Here is a 16,008-nt window from a genome sequence, read left to right as displayed (position 1 = left end):
ATGTGGTTGGCTCAGGGGCAGGCCTGGGGGTGGACAGGAAATTGGGAGAGCCCAGATTAAGGTTGCAACTGGGTAGACCAGGAAGTGGGGAAACCGGTTTGTCATTTGGGCCACTTGGGGTGGGGTCTCCTCTCCTGGGCTCTCTGCCTGCCTGCCACTCTGCCTGATGGCCCATAGCGAATAGAAGTACTGTGTCCCCTCTCTTGCTCACCTAAACTGCTTTTGGAAACGCCGGAAGTAAATAAAAGGGACAGGGGACTCAGCCCACCTTCTCCTCCCCAAGAAAGCTTGAGAGAGAAGGGACTGGCCAGAGCATCGAAGCGAGGGAGGGAGGGGGCCGCTGGAGCACGAGGTGTGGGCGCGGGCCTGGGACTGGGTCAGCGCTGGAGAAGTCTGCGGAGCCAACAGGTAGGCCAACGAAGGTGGGACGCGGAGGGGCGGGGGACGGCAGGGTGGAGCCGAGCTAGTGCTCTGCGGGCTGCAGTAGAGGCGGCAGTGGCGCCGCCAAGCAAGGCGTGAGCAGGGACCGTCGCTGGAGCGTCCTACGGTGGGGTCTCACTGGCCGGAGGGGCGCGGACCTGCCTGCAGTTCCCGCGCACGCCTGCAGGAGGGGCCGCAACCCTGAGCCGGGGCCAGGAGGCGGCCCGGCAGGGGGCGCCGGGGAGCCCAGACCTTCTGACCGAGCCGCGTCTAGGCGCGCTGGGTTGAGGGGTCGTGCGGCAGAAGCAGAGGAGGATCCGGGCGCTCCTGGCATGGGGCGGCTGTTGGTTTCCGAGGTCACCTTGGCTGAAGGGAGCCCCAGTCTCGCCGTCCCGCCTCCCCACCCAGCCCCGAGAGCCTTTCCATCCTTAGGCGCGCCCGGGCTTGGAGACCCAGGAGTCCTCCACCCTCCAAGTGTCCCCGCTCCCACGGGTGCCTCCTCCGAGCCGGTCCTTGGTCAATGTATTTGTCTCTATCGTGGCGCGAAGACTACTTGGGGTGGGACGAAGCAGGTGGCGCGGGAAAGAGAGAGTGAGCGCGCCCCGCGCCCGGCCCCGGCCGCGCGCTGCGGGATCCCGCGGTGAAGCTGGAGGGCGCGAGAAGGCGCAGTGCCCCCTCCCCTGCCCCCGCCCCCGCCCCAGCCGCCCCGGGCGGCCCTTTGTACGTTCCGGCCACACGCGCGCGCCCGTGCCGCGCGCGCGCCCGCCCGCAGTGACACACCCGCGCCAGCGCGCGCGCGCGCACACACACACACACACACACACTCGCTCTCGCACACTCGGTGACACGCCCGCGCGCGCGCGCACCCACACGCCCGACCGCCGGCGCCCTCCCAGCTGGTCCACCCCGGCGGGGCCCGCGCCCCCGGCCCGCCCGCCTGGCACCGCGCCCCGGGGCTGGGGCCGAGCGAGGAGCCCGCAAGGCGGCGAGAGGGCGAGCGCCAGGCAGGCCGGCCCGGGGCCCCCGCCCCCCTCGCCCCCGCCCGATGGGGAACGCTCCGTCCCAAGGCATGTCCCTGTCTCTCTCCTCCCTAATGTGCCTCCATGCTTAAGTGGAAGGTATTTCTGTTTTCTTTGTGTGTTTTCCCCCTCGGCCGGGGGCGGGGGCGGCGGCCGGGCCGGGGAGGCGGTGGCCGGCGGGGCGAGGGATGCTGGGGCGCAGGTGTGTGGGGGGCAGGGGACCGCTGTGCGCCGGGCTTGGGAGAAGGACCCGGGCGAGAGGAGTGCTGGGACCAGAGAAGGGGGCAGGGTGGCGAGGCAGGAGACTGGGTGGGGAGGGCCTCATGACGCCCCGGGGTGGGGGCCAGAGGGGTTCAACTGTAAAGGGGCTTGTGTGGAGGGGGAGGGGTGAGGAGAAGAAGAAGGGGGATGGATGGTGAGGAGGGTGGGGGGAGGAGGGCGTCCATCCAAGGTGGGGGAAGAGGAGGATGCAGGGGAGGGGAAGGGGATGGAGAAGTGAGGGGTGCATCAAAGGCCTCCCTCCCCCAGCTCCCAGAATGGGGTGCACGGGCTAGGATGGTGGTGGTGGGCCCTTTGCGCCAGCTTCCAGGGAGGGAAGGGGATGAGTGCGTTCTGGGGTTGGCCGCGTTGCCAGGATACAAGCCTGTATTCCACACACCCCCCCCTCCCCGCACCTCGAGGCCCTAGCCCTGGAGACCTCTGAGCCTCAGAAGCAGTTGCAGAAACTGGGGAGCAGCTCCCCGCTCTACCAGCGGGTAGGGAGGGCCACGAGAGGGAGGGGTTTAGGGAGGGGCTATTTGATCTTAACCCCTCCCCCTGCAGAGGCCAGAGGGCAGGGGAGGGCGCCCCCAGCTGGGGAGGGCATCTAGGGTGAGTGAGAAGATAGGGAAGGCAGGCGGCTGAGGGGTGGAGGGTGGGGCTGGGAAGGGGACGCACCGTGGCCCCCCCTCCCCTCCCACGCACCCCCCTGCTACGTCAGAAGCTCCCGGGCCAGCTCCGAGTCCTGTCGGTGGGGGCAGCAGGATGCTGGTGGAAGCAGAGGGGACAGGCCGGGTGCCTCCGCAGCTCGGCTGTCAGGGCCCGGCGGGGCGTGTGCGGCTGCTGGTGCGCGCCCCCCAGCCCCACGCCTCCCCATGCAGCCCTGGCAGTGCCTCCGGCGCTTTGCCCTGGCCTGGTGGGAGAGGACGGCGGAGGGCAGAGCCCGCTCTCCCAGGGAGGAGGCTGGACCGAGGGACCCTGGGGGCCGAGGGGAGCCAGGTGAGTAGGCGCGGGGAATTATGCAAGGAAGGGGATCTTCCCAGCCCCTCTCCTCAAATGTTGTGGGACAAGGAGGTCCTGCAGCACCCCAACTTTAAGGAAAGTGGGCTCCCCGAGCTGGGGGTGGGGGTTTCTGGCAGCAGCCTTTCCAAAGGAGATGGAGGAGCTGCTGTCTGTTTTGGGGAAGGGAGAAACAGGTGAGGCTTAGGAATGAGGGAAGCTGACCAGATTTCCAGGTTTGTGGGCCTGAATGTTCCTTTGGGTGGGGTTTGAGCACTTTTGGGGGGTCGTCAGGATCCCTGCTTCCCGACTCTTGGTATCTTGGTCTGGGTGACCTTGAGCCAACTGCTTTGCTGTCTAATTCTGTGCCTCAGTTTCTCTTATTCCCATCCCTTTCCCTCTTGTTGGTCTTTAAAAATTGATGATGCATTTGATGGAGATTGTGAGGCTGTCGCCACTGGTGGCAGCTGTGGTGGTGGTGGTTTCTGGTGTGGTTGTATGTGGGGCGCAGCTATGTTGAATTTGAGGGGTTTTGCTGGTTCTGGTTGGTGATGGGCCACTCCATACAGGTGTCAGGGACATGGGAAGGAACATTCACACAGGAAGGAGTGCTCCAGGCAAGCTGAGAGTTGCTGGGGACAGAGACTTAGCTGGTGGCCTGGGGTAGAAGCAAGGGATGGGGTGAGGGCTCTGGGCGTAAGGGGAGGGGTTCCAAGAATAAGATCCACCACCCCCCCCACCCTGCTATCCCCACCCAGACTGCCTGGCACCCAGGCACCATTGGCAGCAAGTGCAAAGGCTTTGCCCTGGCTTCCTGCCACCCTGCCTTGGGGACAAGAGGGTCTTTGTCCAGTCCCCCCACAACAATTCCTTCTTCTTCTGCCCTTTCCACGATGGCTGGTTCTCTGTGATGACCCTCAAGGCTGGGATGGAGGCACAAATCCCCCTTCTGGCTCCCACTGTTTGTGCCCTGGAGCTCTATCTGGAAGAGGCAACTGTGGTCCTCGGGGAGTGCTGAGTGGAGGGGGATGCTCCACTAGGGGAAGGGTTGCTAGAATGAACCCCTCAAAGGGCTACCCCCACCCCAGGCTTTCCCCTGCCCCTCTACTTGCCTCCTTGCCTAATGCAGAGGGTCTGGGGTCTGTGTGGCCTCATCCCCGCTGGGTTCCAGGCATCTTAAAGATGTGCAGGATACTGGGTTGGGCACTGGGATGCAGGGCCTCTCTGATGCACTCTCGCTGTCTCCCTCTCTCTCTCTCTCCTCCTCTCTCTCCCTCTTCCCTCTCTCTCACCAGGGACCCACCCTGGAAAAAGGGTTTAATTAGAACCATTGATTCCTTCTTTGGCTGTGGGCATCGACAGTGTGGTCAGAGCTAGAGGGTGGGGGTGGCATGGCTGCCATCTGCCTATGCCAACCTTGGAATTCTCTGCCAAAACCCCAGCCCTGGAAGTGCTTAGGAGGGAGGCGGCTGGGCTCTTTGAAGTACCCAGTTTGTTGAGCCCCCACCCCCACCCCAGGTTAGGTTTTGGGGAAAGAAGGGAGACAGTGTTGAGGATTTGAACTGAGGGAGCTGAGTTTGGGGCTCAAGGAAGAACAGTTCATGGCGTCTGTCATCCTGGGTAGCAGGCCTGGGGCACATGAAGAGGCAGCTGTGGTGGGGGGTGCTCTTGCAAAGGGGCCTGTGGGTGCTGGGCAGGCAGGGAGTTCAGGGGAAGGATCCAGGGCTTGCCATAAAAGCTGCTCTTTCGAGGAATCCCAAGCATTTATCTCCTCCAAGCCCTGGCAAGGAAATCTGTTTTCTTTCTTCATTTATGTCCTTGAGGCACAGAGAGGGACAGAGACTGCCTCAGAGGCCCAGCAGACCTTAGTCTAGCTTTAAGCCTGGTTTCCTGACCTAGGGACCCCTGCTTGGACACAAGCTGCTGAGGGTGAGGCTCCTGGTAGCCGAGGCTCTGGACTCTAGGATTTGTGGGGGGTGGGGGACAGGTTGTGCCCCCCAAGTCCTGGCTGCCTGCCGTGGGTGGGCTGGTGCAGGTGCAGGCTTCAATGAGGCACTCAGATGCTCTTTGAAGAATCCCTCATTGGCTTCCTAGGGCCCATTCGAGCAAAGATAATAAAAATCTGGCCGTCAGCGGGTTTGAGGGCTGTACTCGCTTCCCCTTCTTTCATTCCAAGCTCTGAGAAGCAGAGATGAAGGCTTCGGATTTGGCTGGGAAGCAGTGGCTGCCCCGAGGGAGGAAGGGAGGGAGGCAGTGAAGGAGGGAGGACTGAGTTCCTGGCAGCCAGGGGAGTTTCTGGGGAGGTGGGCAGAGGGGCAGGGGCATGGTCCCCAATTCCTGCCAAGCAGCCTAGAACCTCGGGGTCAGGGTTCCTCTACCCCATACCTGCGCTCCAGAGCGCTCCCCTGGATGCCCTCAGTCTTCACCCCTCCCCCATCTCTCCTCTGTGCCTTTCCGTATCCCCATTCCTCCCCTCCCGCTCCCTGTCTGTCAATTTCTCCTGCGCTGCCCTTCCTGCTGTCTCTCTCTCTAACCCTGTCCCCGGTCTCTTCTTCTGCCTCCCCCTTCCTCCCTCTGACCACCCCTCCCATTGTCTGCCTCCCCTTCCTTTCCCCAGCTCTGGCCCTGCTTTCGAGGACTGTCTGAAAGGTTGAGAAGCCAAGCTGGGGGCGGGGAAGTGGCCTCAGAAGGGATGGGCCTGGGTTAACTATTATGGTCTGTCAGGTGCCATAATTGTCAGAGTCCAGGAAGGGCTGCAGAGCACTTAGGGATGTGTGTGTGTGTGCGTGTGTGTGTGTGTGTGTATGTGTGTATACGTGTTGAGGGCGCCATCCCCCTCCCCACACCACAGCGGGCACCTTGCCCTGACATTGGGCTCTTCCTCCCCTGCCTCAAACACCCCAGGTTCCCTGCTCTTCTGCCCTGCCCCTCAGATTTCTCCTTGCCTACCTCCAGCCTCCCACCCCTCCAACCGTCGGCCCCCCAGGTGCTATGCTGCCCTTGTACTGCCCCTCCTCACACCCACCAGACCATCTCCAGGTGCAGAGGCGGTAAGGGAGGCATCCAAGAAGCCCCTCAGCTCCATCTCCCACCCATGTCTCTGATGGGCCTGCCTGGAGCCCCATCCATGCCCTGGGGCCCCTTTGCCATGTTATAAACCCCCCAGCAGAAAGACAAGACCCTGGTGGAAAAAGCACTGCACTAAGTCAAGAGAGCTCATTCTTATCCTTCCTCAGTGCCCAGATGTCTGCATGACCTTGAGCAAGTCCCATCCCAGCGCGGGCCTCTTTCCTCACCTGTGAAATGAGGGGGCGTGGGCTGGCTGATCTCCAAGGTCTCTTGTGACATTCCAGCGGTGTTGTGTCTCTCTTCTGGGTGATTTGCATATGCTTTGCATATATTAATGGTGCCTGCTTGAAGGGGGAGGGTGCCGCCCACACCCGGCCCAGAGTCCCACCCACCATTCCAACTCCCCTTGCCCATTGGCCCATGCTTTTGCTGCTCCGATTTCCCAGAGGGGTGAAAGCTGGGCCTGAGCATTCACTGGGGAGGTGAGTCTGGCCCCTATGTTCCAGCCATGCTGGGGGCAGGGTAGGGGGATGGCTGTAGTCGAGGGGACCCCTGCCCTCCACACTCCTGCTCCAAAAGGTCAAAACAGAGAAGCCATGTGGTGGGTGATTTCACCAAAGTTGCCTGTGGCTAGGATGGGGTGTGCAGCACCCCACGGAGGCCTGATCCTGCAGCCGGCAGAGGGGCTTGAGGCTGTGCACCCTCCTAGGGCCTGCTAGCCCTCTGCTGGGAGCTTAGCCAGGTGTCAGAGCTCCTCCTCTGGCTTCACCTCCCAGGCTCAACCCATGGCAAGTCCTGCCCTTGTGCCCCTGCCTGCTTTTGCCCATTCCCCTGGGCCCTGGGGATGTGTGTGCTGAAACCTGGGCCTCAGAGATGGTCACTGAGAAGGACTAGGTCATTCATTGCCTCTCTGAGTCCTCTTAGCTACCACACAGAAGGTGGGGCCCAGGCCCCCTGCAGGGGTCATGGACATTATGAGGGAGGAGAACCTGCCACCCTAGTCCTGCCCCTACCTCCAGCAGCCCTGCCTGACCTTTTGGGGACCTCCCCCAGAGCCTCTTCGCATGCCTTGGTTGCTTTTACCTACATATCTACTCGCTCCTGGGGCAGGACTGGGTAAAGGTTGATAGCCTGGAAAAAGATCATGTAGGCCACTGAGTCATGAGAAGAGTATCTGAAGACAGGAACAAAAATGCCACCAAGGAGGACTGGGCCAGAGGAAATGCAGCAAGAGAGATCAAGGTTAGACTTAGTCTTAAGGAAGGATGGTCCCAGGGGACAGATTCGTTTCTGATCCTGGAATTACTGTGAAGATGAAATGAAACAACAGATGAAAACATCCCACACAGTGCTGGACATATAGTAAACAATCAACTTATTGTTGGGATAATAAACAATCAATTATGAGGGGATAGGGGACAGACATCTCTGAACCCAGAGAAGATAATAATCCTTAGAGAAGTCTAAGCCTGAGACTTAGTTAGGATTTTGCAGAGGATGAGGACTTGGAGGGGCAATTCCTAGAAGAGCTGTTTCCCCCATACCCAGGCTGCTGTTCCCTCATCCCACCCTTCGGGCCCCACGCATGCACTGGGCTTGGGCCCAGCCACCCAGGGACACCCTGCCCTCATCCTGTCGGCTGGGGGTGGGCAAACATAAGGGTGTGGAGGCTGGAAACCTGCTTTTCTCCCCCTGCCTCCATCTCTGCATAGGACAGCTTGAGAGGAAGCAGGCCCACGCTGTAGTAGGAGGAATCGAGGTTAGATAGGAAGATAAACCTCCCAGCATGTGGCCACTTCAGGATGGGAGGCTCCGGTGGTATTTTTGCATCTTTCACCTCAATGACAGTGGTCTGTGAGCACCCGTAGACTAGTGTTGGACCTAGCGGCAGGGGACTGGTCAGCATGACCTTTCAGATGACCTTTGGGCATCCTGAGGAGTTTGGCTGGTGTGGTTGCCAGAGTGCAGGGGTCCCTGCTGGGGAGGGATCCAGTGCTGTGGGAGAGGGAGAAGAGGAGGAGACAGAGAGAAGCTGTTCCTCTGCTCCTTAGGGCAAAGAAGTAAATTGTAAAGAACAAGCATTGGGCTGGAGTCAGCTTGCCTGTCTCCCCTACTGCCGTGTGACCTTGGCAATTTAGTTGCCCCCTCTGGTCTTCAGTGTCCTTGGTATAAGAAAAGAGGGTGGGACTAGAGGACCTTCAAGTTCCCTTCCAGAGCTCCCAGGCTCTCTCTACCTCCTCTCCCTTGAGATAATATTGCTTTGCCACATGGAGGGTGGGAAGACTGTTTTCCAGCTTAAGCTAAGAAAAAAAAATGGAGATTTGGCCCAAGAGAATATTGGAATACATACACACGCACACACACATACACACACACACACACACTCATGCCTTACAGACAGCCCCCCTCCTGTTCTGAAGGCACACCTTGCCTACATCTGCCCTCCCAGCCCAGGGGATGGAGAAGGGAGTGGCCAGAGGATTCAGCTGTCCTCTGAATTCTAAACTCACTGTTTTCCTCCCACCCCAGCAGAACTGGCTTTGCCACACTCCATTCCATCTGGGGACTATAATCCAGTTCGGGTTTTCTTCCACAAGGCACTTCAAGCAGCTCCCCCACAACCTTATCCTGGCTCCCGGTAGCCCTGGCCACTTGCCTCGGTTGCCTGCATGTCCTGGTGTGGAGTAACCCAAGACTGGAAGGGAGTTGGGTTTTCTCATGCCTGCCTTCCTCATCTCTGCAAACACACGCATTCCAGGGCACTGGCTTCTTTTCCATTCCAGCTGGCAGAGCATGCTGGAGACCCCAGACCCAGGGGCCCACAGAGGGGCCCCCAGACTCAGCTTACAGAGAGACCGCAGACCCAGAGACCCCACAGAAAGAGCCTAGCTGTTTCTGTTTGTGCAGAGCCGGGGAGATTGCGGGGGGGACGTGTTCTGCAGTCTCCCCTCACCCCTACTAGCATGATAATTGCATACACAGCAGACATCACTCCAGGCACCAGCCTCTGCTTCTTATGGGAAGAATGAATGACCCCAGCTCGTTGGGAAGGCCTTCCATGGCTCTTTGAAGCCCTTGGGGTGGGCCTTGCTGTCTTCTCTCCTGGGCCGTCCCCTGCCTATTCCACCCCACCCAGTGACCAGGCTGGCCTGATGAGTCCCCCATTCTTGTCCCCAGCCCCCTTATCCATGGAAAGTTAGGGCTCTGTGGAGAGGCGAGGGCTGTGGGGACTGCCGCAGACTCTCACTTTGTCCACCCCAGAACTTCTGGGCTCTCCTCTACCTGGGCACTATGGGAACTTCTGGTTGGTAAACCGAGAAGGGGCTTGTGCGGGGCTTCCTGGAGCTTCCTCTCTCCTGGAAGTGGGAGGGGCAGGAAGGGGCTCTTAGAGAGGCAGAAGTCACCTAAAGATGAAGCTCAGGAAATCCTAGACCCACCTCTCTCCTTAACCTGATGGCTCATCTCTCTCTTGGTCCACTGGCAGCCTGGGGTTAGAACAGTCTGCCTCCCACTCTTAGGACGAGGCAGAGACCGAAGAGAAATCTTCTATTCTACCTTATTGCCCATAGGAGATAATTTCTGCTGGAGCATCCAATAGAAAGAGGTTAGACTTTAGGCAGAACTTCCCAGAGGCCACCAAAAGGAAGATAACCAAAGACTGGGAGAGGGGTGGGAGTGGATAGGAGACAGTTTAGCTCCTGGGTCAAGAGCTCAGGGTCTGCAGTCAGACAGCTCTGGGCTGCAATCACAGCCCTGACAGTCATTTGCTGTGTGGTTTGGGGCAAGTTGCTTCACCTCTCTGAAGCTCAATTTCCATCTCTGTAGATCAAGGGCATTAACAGTGGCTTCCTCACAGAGTGGGTAGTAGGATTATATGAGGTAATTTAGGCAGAGTTCCTGGCACATAGTAGACATTCAATAAATAGTCATATCTATCTTCCTCCTCTTCCTCTGTCTGACTGAATGATTGAATGGGGCCCACTCTCCACTGAGGAAAGGGCATTCATAGGAAACCTCTTTAGATTTTTTGAAAACCTAGATCCTCACTTCAGCCTGTCTGGGGCTGGGCCCCTGGAGCTGCCACTTAGGGCTGGTCGTAAGAAGGAAGCTGGAGCTCCTAAGCCTTCCCTTCTGTGCCTCCCACTGCCTCATCCAGGAAGCCCTCTGGGGCTAGACGCATTAGTGAGCATTCTTAATATTTCCTCCCAGTCCATGTCCCAACAGCTGATTCTCCCTGGGATGTCGATGTTTTAGGTAATCGGTGGGAAAATTGGAACCATGAGATTGGCAGGGGGCTCTGAGAACACTTGTAGCCAGACGTGTTGTGGGTATGGATGGGTCTGAGCCAGCCAAGGGAGGGCTGTGCTTGAGTGGGTGCTGGCCACAGTGTCTCCAGGCAGGAAGGGTCTTACTGCTGCATGCCCCAGGGTACAAGGCTAATAGGTATTGCAGCGTGAGGGAGGTGGAGTAGGTTTAGAAAGGACTTCTCTGCAGGGTGGGGCATGGTGGACAGCTGCAGGGGACCCTGCCATGGTAGGTTGAGGGTTGGGGGTGTGGAGGCAGTAGCTAGGTGAAGGACTTCAGGCAGGTCTGTGCTCCTAGCACAGTGTGGAACCTATGAGTGCCTTTTGGGTGGGGAATTCCTGTCTCCTCTAACACAGGCAGGGGAAGCGGGGCTTTCTCAGGGTTAGTGGGGAGTAGAGCAGATGGGGGTCTCGTAGGCTGGGGAGATGGTTGTCACCAGGGCAATGATGGCAAGCCTCTCTGACCCTGAACCCATCAACCTTCCAGAATGGCATAACCTTGCATGAGGGAGGCAGGCGGGCTATCATTTGGGGTCTAGGTTGGGCACCTCAGTAAAGCGTCTGCCCCTGTTTCTGGGTGGAGAACCAGGCATGGCTTGTTGGCTGTCTATCCTGGGAACCCAGTTCTGGGGACCCCATGTTTTCTGTGTTGTCCTGCTGTTTGTCCCCCTGTCTGTCTCCCACCAGTGTCTCTACCCCCTCAGTCCCTGCTCTTCCTATGACACCCAATCTCTATCCTGTCTGCCCTGGGGGGGCCCCAAAGGGAGAGCTCCTAAGGCTCTGCCTTGCTCTGTACCTGCTTCACCTCCCCCAACCCCATGGCCCATGGCCCTGCCCCTGACCTGGCCCACTTTGGGAGCCCCTGCCCGGCCCCCTTCTCTCTCCAGCTCCTCTGCAGCCGGGCCTTTCTGGGCATTCATTCACGACTTTCCTCCTTTCCTGTCCCTCACCCAGGGCTCCAGCGTGCGGCGGGAGGGAAGCCTCCAGGACTCTGTTCCCTCTGTTTAAAGTCTCCAGGTTAGTAAGCCAGGAGGAGGGAGGCCCCCCACGATTCCTCCTCCCATCAGCTCTCCGTAGTCAGATGCTCCTCCCCAGCCTGGAGGGCCAGAAACGGAGGGGGGCTATCCCTGGTGGGCCCAGCCTTTGCCAGGGGAGGGGGCAGCAGATACCTGACTCTGGGGAGGGCACTTTGGCTGGTAGACAACATGTCTGTATGTGCACGTGTGTGCATGTAAGTGAGTGTGCGTGTACAAGCACGCGTGCATGTACGTGTGTGCGGGCTGCAAAGCCGCCATGTAAGCTAGGGCTGGGGTGAAGAGAAGAGGCGGGAATCCTCTGCTGAGGGGGCTTGTGGCCTGGGGAGAGGGGTCAGGAGCAAGGGACACCTCTTATGGGGGGAAGCCCATGTTCCATCGATGCCCAGAGGGTGGGGGATGGGAGAAGATGGGACCGTTTTGCTTAGCTTACAGTCACATGCAAACTTGTGATCTCGTTTCATTTATTCAATTGTTTGCTTGTTCATCCATTCATCCATTTATTCAATAAAGACTTATTGAAGGCCAGGCGCGGTGGCTCATGCCTGTAATCCCAGCACTTTGGGAGGCCAAGGCAGGCGGATCATGAGGTCAGGAGTTCGAGACCAGCCTGGCAAACATGGTGAAACCCCATCTCTACTAAAAATACAAAAAATTAGCAGAGGTTGCTGTGAGCCGAGATTGCGCCACTGCACTCCAGCCTGGGTAACAGAGCAAGATTCTGTCTCGGGGTCGGGCGGTGGGGAAAGACTTATTGAACACTTTCTCTGTGCCAGGCACTGGGCTAGGCTCAGAGTCTAACAGCAACCAAGGCAGATAGGTTCCTGGATGCTTTGCTTAAGTGTTGAGCAAGTAGAGGTTGAAGAGTTGGAAGATATCCTGGCTGTGGGGGCTGTCCTCTGTCTATCTGCCCCTGTTCCCCCTGCTGGAAGCTGTTTTGTAACTTTATGTCCCTGTAGAGTGTCCCCTCTTAATGTGACCCTGCCAAGCAAGCAGTTACTTGGCCTCCAAGTCCCTAGTGACCTTGATGACTAAGGGCAACATTATTAGGCTGCTCCTGAGGCTGTTTCAGAGGACATCAAAGAGCCCGGCTGGAGGAAGGTGTATGGGCAGAGCCCGGCTGGAGGAGGGTGTATGGGCAGAGCCCGGCTGGAGGAGGGTGTATGGGCAGAGCCCGGCTGGAGGAGGGTGTATGGGCGGGGGAAGCCACCCCCCAAAATCTGGGCCCGGGACCAGCAGCCTGGAGCATTGGACTTGAGAGTCAGCCTGCCCTGGGTTCAAACCCCCACTTCAGCCATTTCCTTAGCTGTGTGAGCCTGGACGAGCCACTTTCCCTCTCTGAGCCTCAGTGTTTGTGCCTGTAAAGTGGTACAGGAACACCTCCCAGGCAGCATTGTTGAGAACAGTAAAGAAAAAGTGGCCCAGACTTGGCCCACAGCAGGGGCTGCCTAATTGCAGGTGCCCTTTGCATCCCCACCTGCTGCCCAGGGTTGGGCAGGCTGTACCCTGGGTACTATCTGGATGCTGCCCTGCCTTCTTAGGAGAGGGGCTATTTTCAGGTTCTATGTCCTCCAGCCTTTCTGCAGCTCTCTGAACTGCTATTCAGCTACAATCTGGGTGGGCAGCTGGGGGAGGCAGCTCTCCTTGCCACCGTGGCTGCCGCCGCCTTGATGGCTTTTTAATAACTTTGCTCTGAGACAATCTGCAGAGCGCTCGTTTGTCTGCCTCTTAATTAAAATTACCGTTTTCCTAAAAGAGCAACGACACTGCTCCCCTCCCTCCCCCATCCTTGGCTGCTGCCGGGAGAAGCCGGGAGAACGCGGAGAGACTTGAGATTGGAGCCCTTTCCCTCCTTGCTCGCGTGAGTTACCCCCGCTTGCCTTCACAAACAGCAGAGGCTTCGCCTGCAGGGTGGTCTCAGGGGCAGTGAACCAGGCAGAGGGGGCCGGGGCAAGGGCCTCTGAGACCTGAATGTTCTTCTCTTTCACCCACCCTTTTCTGGAATACCCCCAGTGATGGGGAGCTCAGTACATTACAAGACTTACTTTCTGCCTCTGTAAAAAGGTGAAGCAGCCCCTGTCCTGGCTTTACCAGCCAGAGTGGAATAAGACGTGGATGGGTTTTGGAAGAGTCCTATAAAGGATTATTGCAATGCCTAGTGAGGGTGTAGGGGGTGGGAGTCGGGAGGAAGCTACCATGGTAGTGGACACCGGGGTCAGCCCCTCACTGTTTACTCTGGTTTTGGTTAGAAGAGACCTGTGCTCCCTCTGTGGGCTTTCAGGGGATGGGGCTCATTTAGTCATTGCTGAGTTTTGAGAAAAAAAATCATCACTGGTAATAATGAAAACACTGATGGCCAGTATTTATTGGGTGCTTCCTGGGAGCCAGATGCTGGGTTGTGCATTGTACAAGCGTTAGTTCATTTCATCCTCACAACTGTCCTGTGAGCTCACTGCTGCTGACTGTTTTGTGGGGGAAGAGACAGACAGACCTGAGGGGTTAAGTAGCATGCCTGAGGTCAGAGAGAGAGTCCCAGTCTCTAGCAGGGCAGCCTTAGCCCTACACCCTCCCTTCTCCTCTGCCTTCACTTGAAGCTTTGTATGGGTCTTGCCCCATTCCCTCGTGCCCCTTTGCCTCACTCTCTGCACTCTGGCAGCAGGGCTCCTCTGTGGCCCAATGCCATGGAGAATTCACGCTGAGATTCATCACCTTCCTTCCCCACCCTGTTCCTCCTGAGGAGTCCGTGCTGCAGCCAGGTGGGGGCCCCAGCAGCTTCCCCTTGGGTCTGGCCTCTTCCCCTGTGGGCCTTTGCCTCTGCGGCTCGGCTCCTCTTCATCACCTCCCATTCCTGCTCCTCCCTGAAATGCCCTTCCCCGACAACCGCCTCTGGGCTTGCCCCTCCGATCTCCCGGAGCACTGTCAAACCTCTGGTGGCTCCTAATGTAACCTTTTTTGAACAATCACCAGTTCTGGACATAACTAAGTCCACTAGCCTACTTTTGCTTGTGGGGGCAGCAAACTCAGTACCTTCAGGGGCAGCAAATGAGGGAAGTGATGCATGAGGATGATGGGGAATGGTGGGGGCTGTGGTGTGGAGAGGGGTGCCTTCCTACCTCTGCAGTCCTCCCTTCCTTACCTCACTTCCTGTGCTCCTTAGAGGTATTAAAATTCAAAGAAATAAAACCAAACACCACCAGCCCCCCAACCCCCCCCAACAAAAAAAGCCTGTGCCTCAGTGTAGCCACAGTGTGATCCTTGCTAAATCATCTCATTCATCTTAGCATCCCCATGTTGCCTAACACATTAAAGTAGCTGTGTATGGATTGTTTGTTGAATGACTACATGATCACACATGTGCCAGGCACTGTGCTAGATACTTTACATGTCTTATTTCTTCCCATCTTCACAAGGGAGGCACTATTTTTTCCATTTTGCCATTGGGGAAACTGAGGCCTGGAGGACCGAAATGATTTATTCAAGGTCACACATATGGGAAGTGGCCAAGGTGAGATTTGAGCCTTGGCTTGCTGTGTCCTTCTGCCTGTTCTGTTTGGTCATGGGGGTGCATACATGGGACACATGGCACCTGCTTTCAGTACCTGTCCCAGGTAACAGGGAGCACTTGTGTGGCTGGTGACCACCTGGTTGAGGTGCACTGCTCACCTTGGGGAGGCAGGGTGGGGAAGTGAGGGCTGCAGAGGCAGGAAGGGTGCAGATGCCCCTCACCCCAGCATACCCCTCCTCCCTCAGCTTCCGGTCCCATCCCAGCAGCCTGGGGATGGTGGCGTGGTGACAGGTGCCGAGCTGCAGAGATGACGGCACTGCTGATTCCCCCATAATTACTGTCTGATGAGACACCAGAATTAGCCACTGCGCAAGCATGGGATGCAGACATGGGGCACTTGCAGGGAAGCAGCTGAGCGTGGGGGAGCCTCTCCTTCCAAGCCTGGGGCCCTCTGGCAGCAGGGCAGGGAGGAGGAAGTAAGTTAGCAAGGAGGAAGCACTGTGTGGTTAATATGCCTCAGATATTATCATGTGGGCTTGTGGTTTTCCAGTTCTCAGAGTGACTGGCTGCCAGACAGGGGCATCCTGGGCCTCAGGCCACTAGCCAGAGAATTCCAGGCAGAGCATGCTGCCCACTCAGACTCCTGGGCACACCCTTTTGTGTCTGGAGCTGGGGCTCTGAGGGGCATAGTTGCTGGGAGGTGCTAAGATTCAGACCAGACCCCTTAAGTGACATTACCAAGGCCAGGCACCAGAAAGCGAATGGAAGTGACTGGAAGGAGCAGTTTCAGCTGACTGGGCCAGGAACTTCACCCCTCCCAGGAGGGAGGAGTCAGGCTGGCCCCTGAGGTGTGAGGCTGGGGGAGGCCTGAGAGTTAGGAGCAGGAGGCGAGGAAGGTATGTTCTGGCCCTGGAACAGGGCTCTTAGGCCCTGAGCATTTGTTTTTCCTGGCACATGTGCTGTGTGGGCAGGAGGGGCGCTAGCGAAGGCACTTTAGTAACAGAAGCAGAGAGGAGTCACCTGTGCTGCTCAGACCTCATCTGGACCATCAGAGCAGTTCTGAAGGCCAGCAGCCAAGAGGGGTGGTGACATGGGGCTTACCCAACAAAGGGCGGGTGCAGATGGCTGGGGGGCTGGGCCACACAGGAAGGACCTGAGGGCTCATGACAGAAGGTTCCGGTTCAGGAGCCTCCACTCTGCTCCAAAGGGAGAGGTCATGACCTTCCCCCAGGTTCCCCTGAGGGCCATGGGCACAGACTGTGGCTCATTTTAAGGAAGGAAGGCCGGGCGCGGTGGCTCACGGTTGTAATCCCAGCACTTTGGGAGGCCGTGGCGGGCGGATCACGAGGTCAGGAGATCAAGACCACAGTGAAACCCCGTCTCTACTAAAAATACAAAAA

At 58.1% G+C, this 16,008-nt stretch overlaps 1 protein-coding gene across 12 annotated transcripts in view; it reads left to right on the top strand.

Moving 5' to 3' along the window:
- The first annotated feature begins 1,220 nt into the window (after window positions 1–1,220).
- The window catches only part of SRCIN1 (SRC kinase signaling inhibitor 1), a 76,402-nt gene continuing 61,614 nt past the window's right edge, over window positions 1,221–16,008 (top strand). For 2 of the 12 annotated variants that reach the window (XM_063628892.1, XM_063628893.1), the window contains exons 1-2: window positions 2,377–2,696; window positions 11,024–11,086. In XM_063628892.1, the coding sequence (XP_063484962.1) occupies window positions 2,573–2,696; window positions 11,024–11,086 (187 nt within the window). In that variant the 5' untranslated portion in view covers window positions 2,377–2,572. The other 10 variants (XM_055258775.2, XM_055258773.2, XM_055258772.2 and 7 more) reach the window with 8 other exon arrangements.

Source organism: Symphalangus syndactylus, chromosome 20 (genome assembly GCF_028878055.3).
Source record: "Symphalangus syndactylus isolate Jambi chromosome 20, NHGRI_mSymSyn1-v2.1_pri, whole genome shotgun sequence".
Taxonomy (NCBI): Eukaryota; Metazoa; Chordata; class Mammalia; order Primates; family Hylobatidae; genus Symphalangus; species Symphalangus syndactylus.
This window is presented reverse-complemented; position numbering and strand designations above follow the sequence as displayed.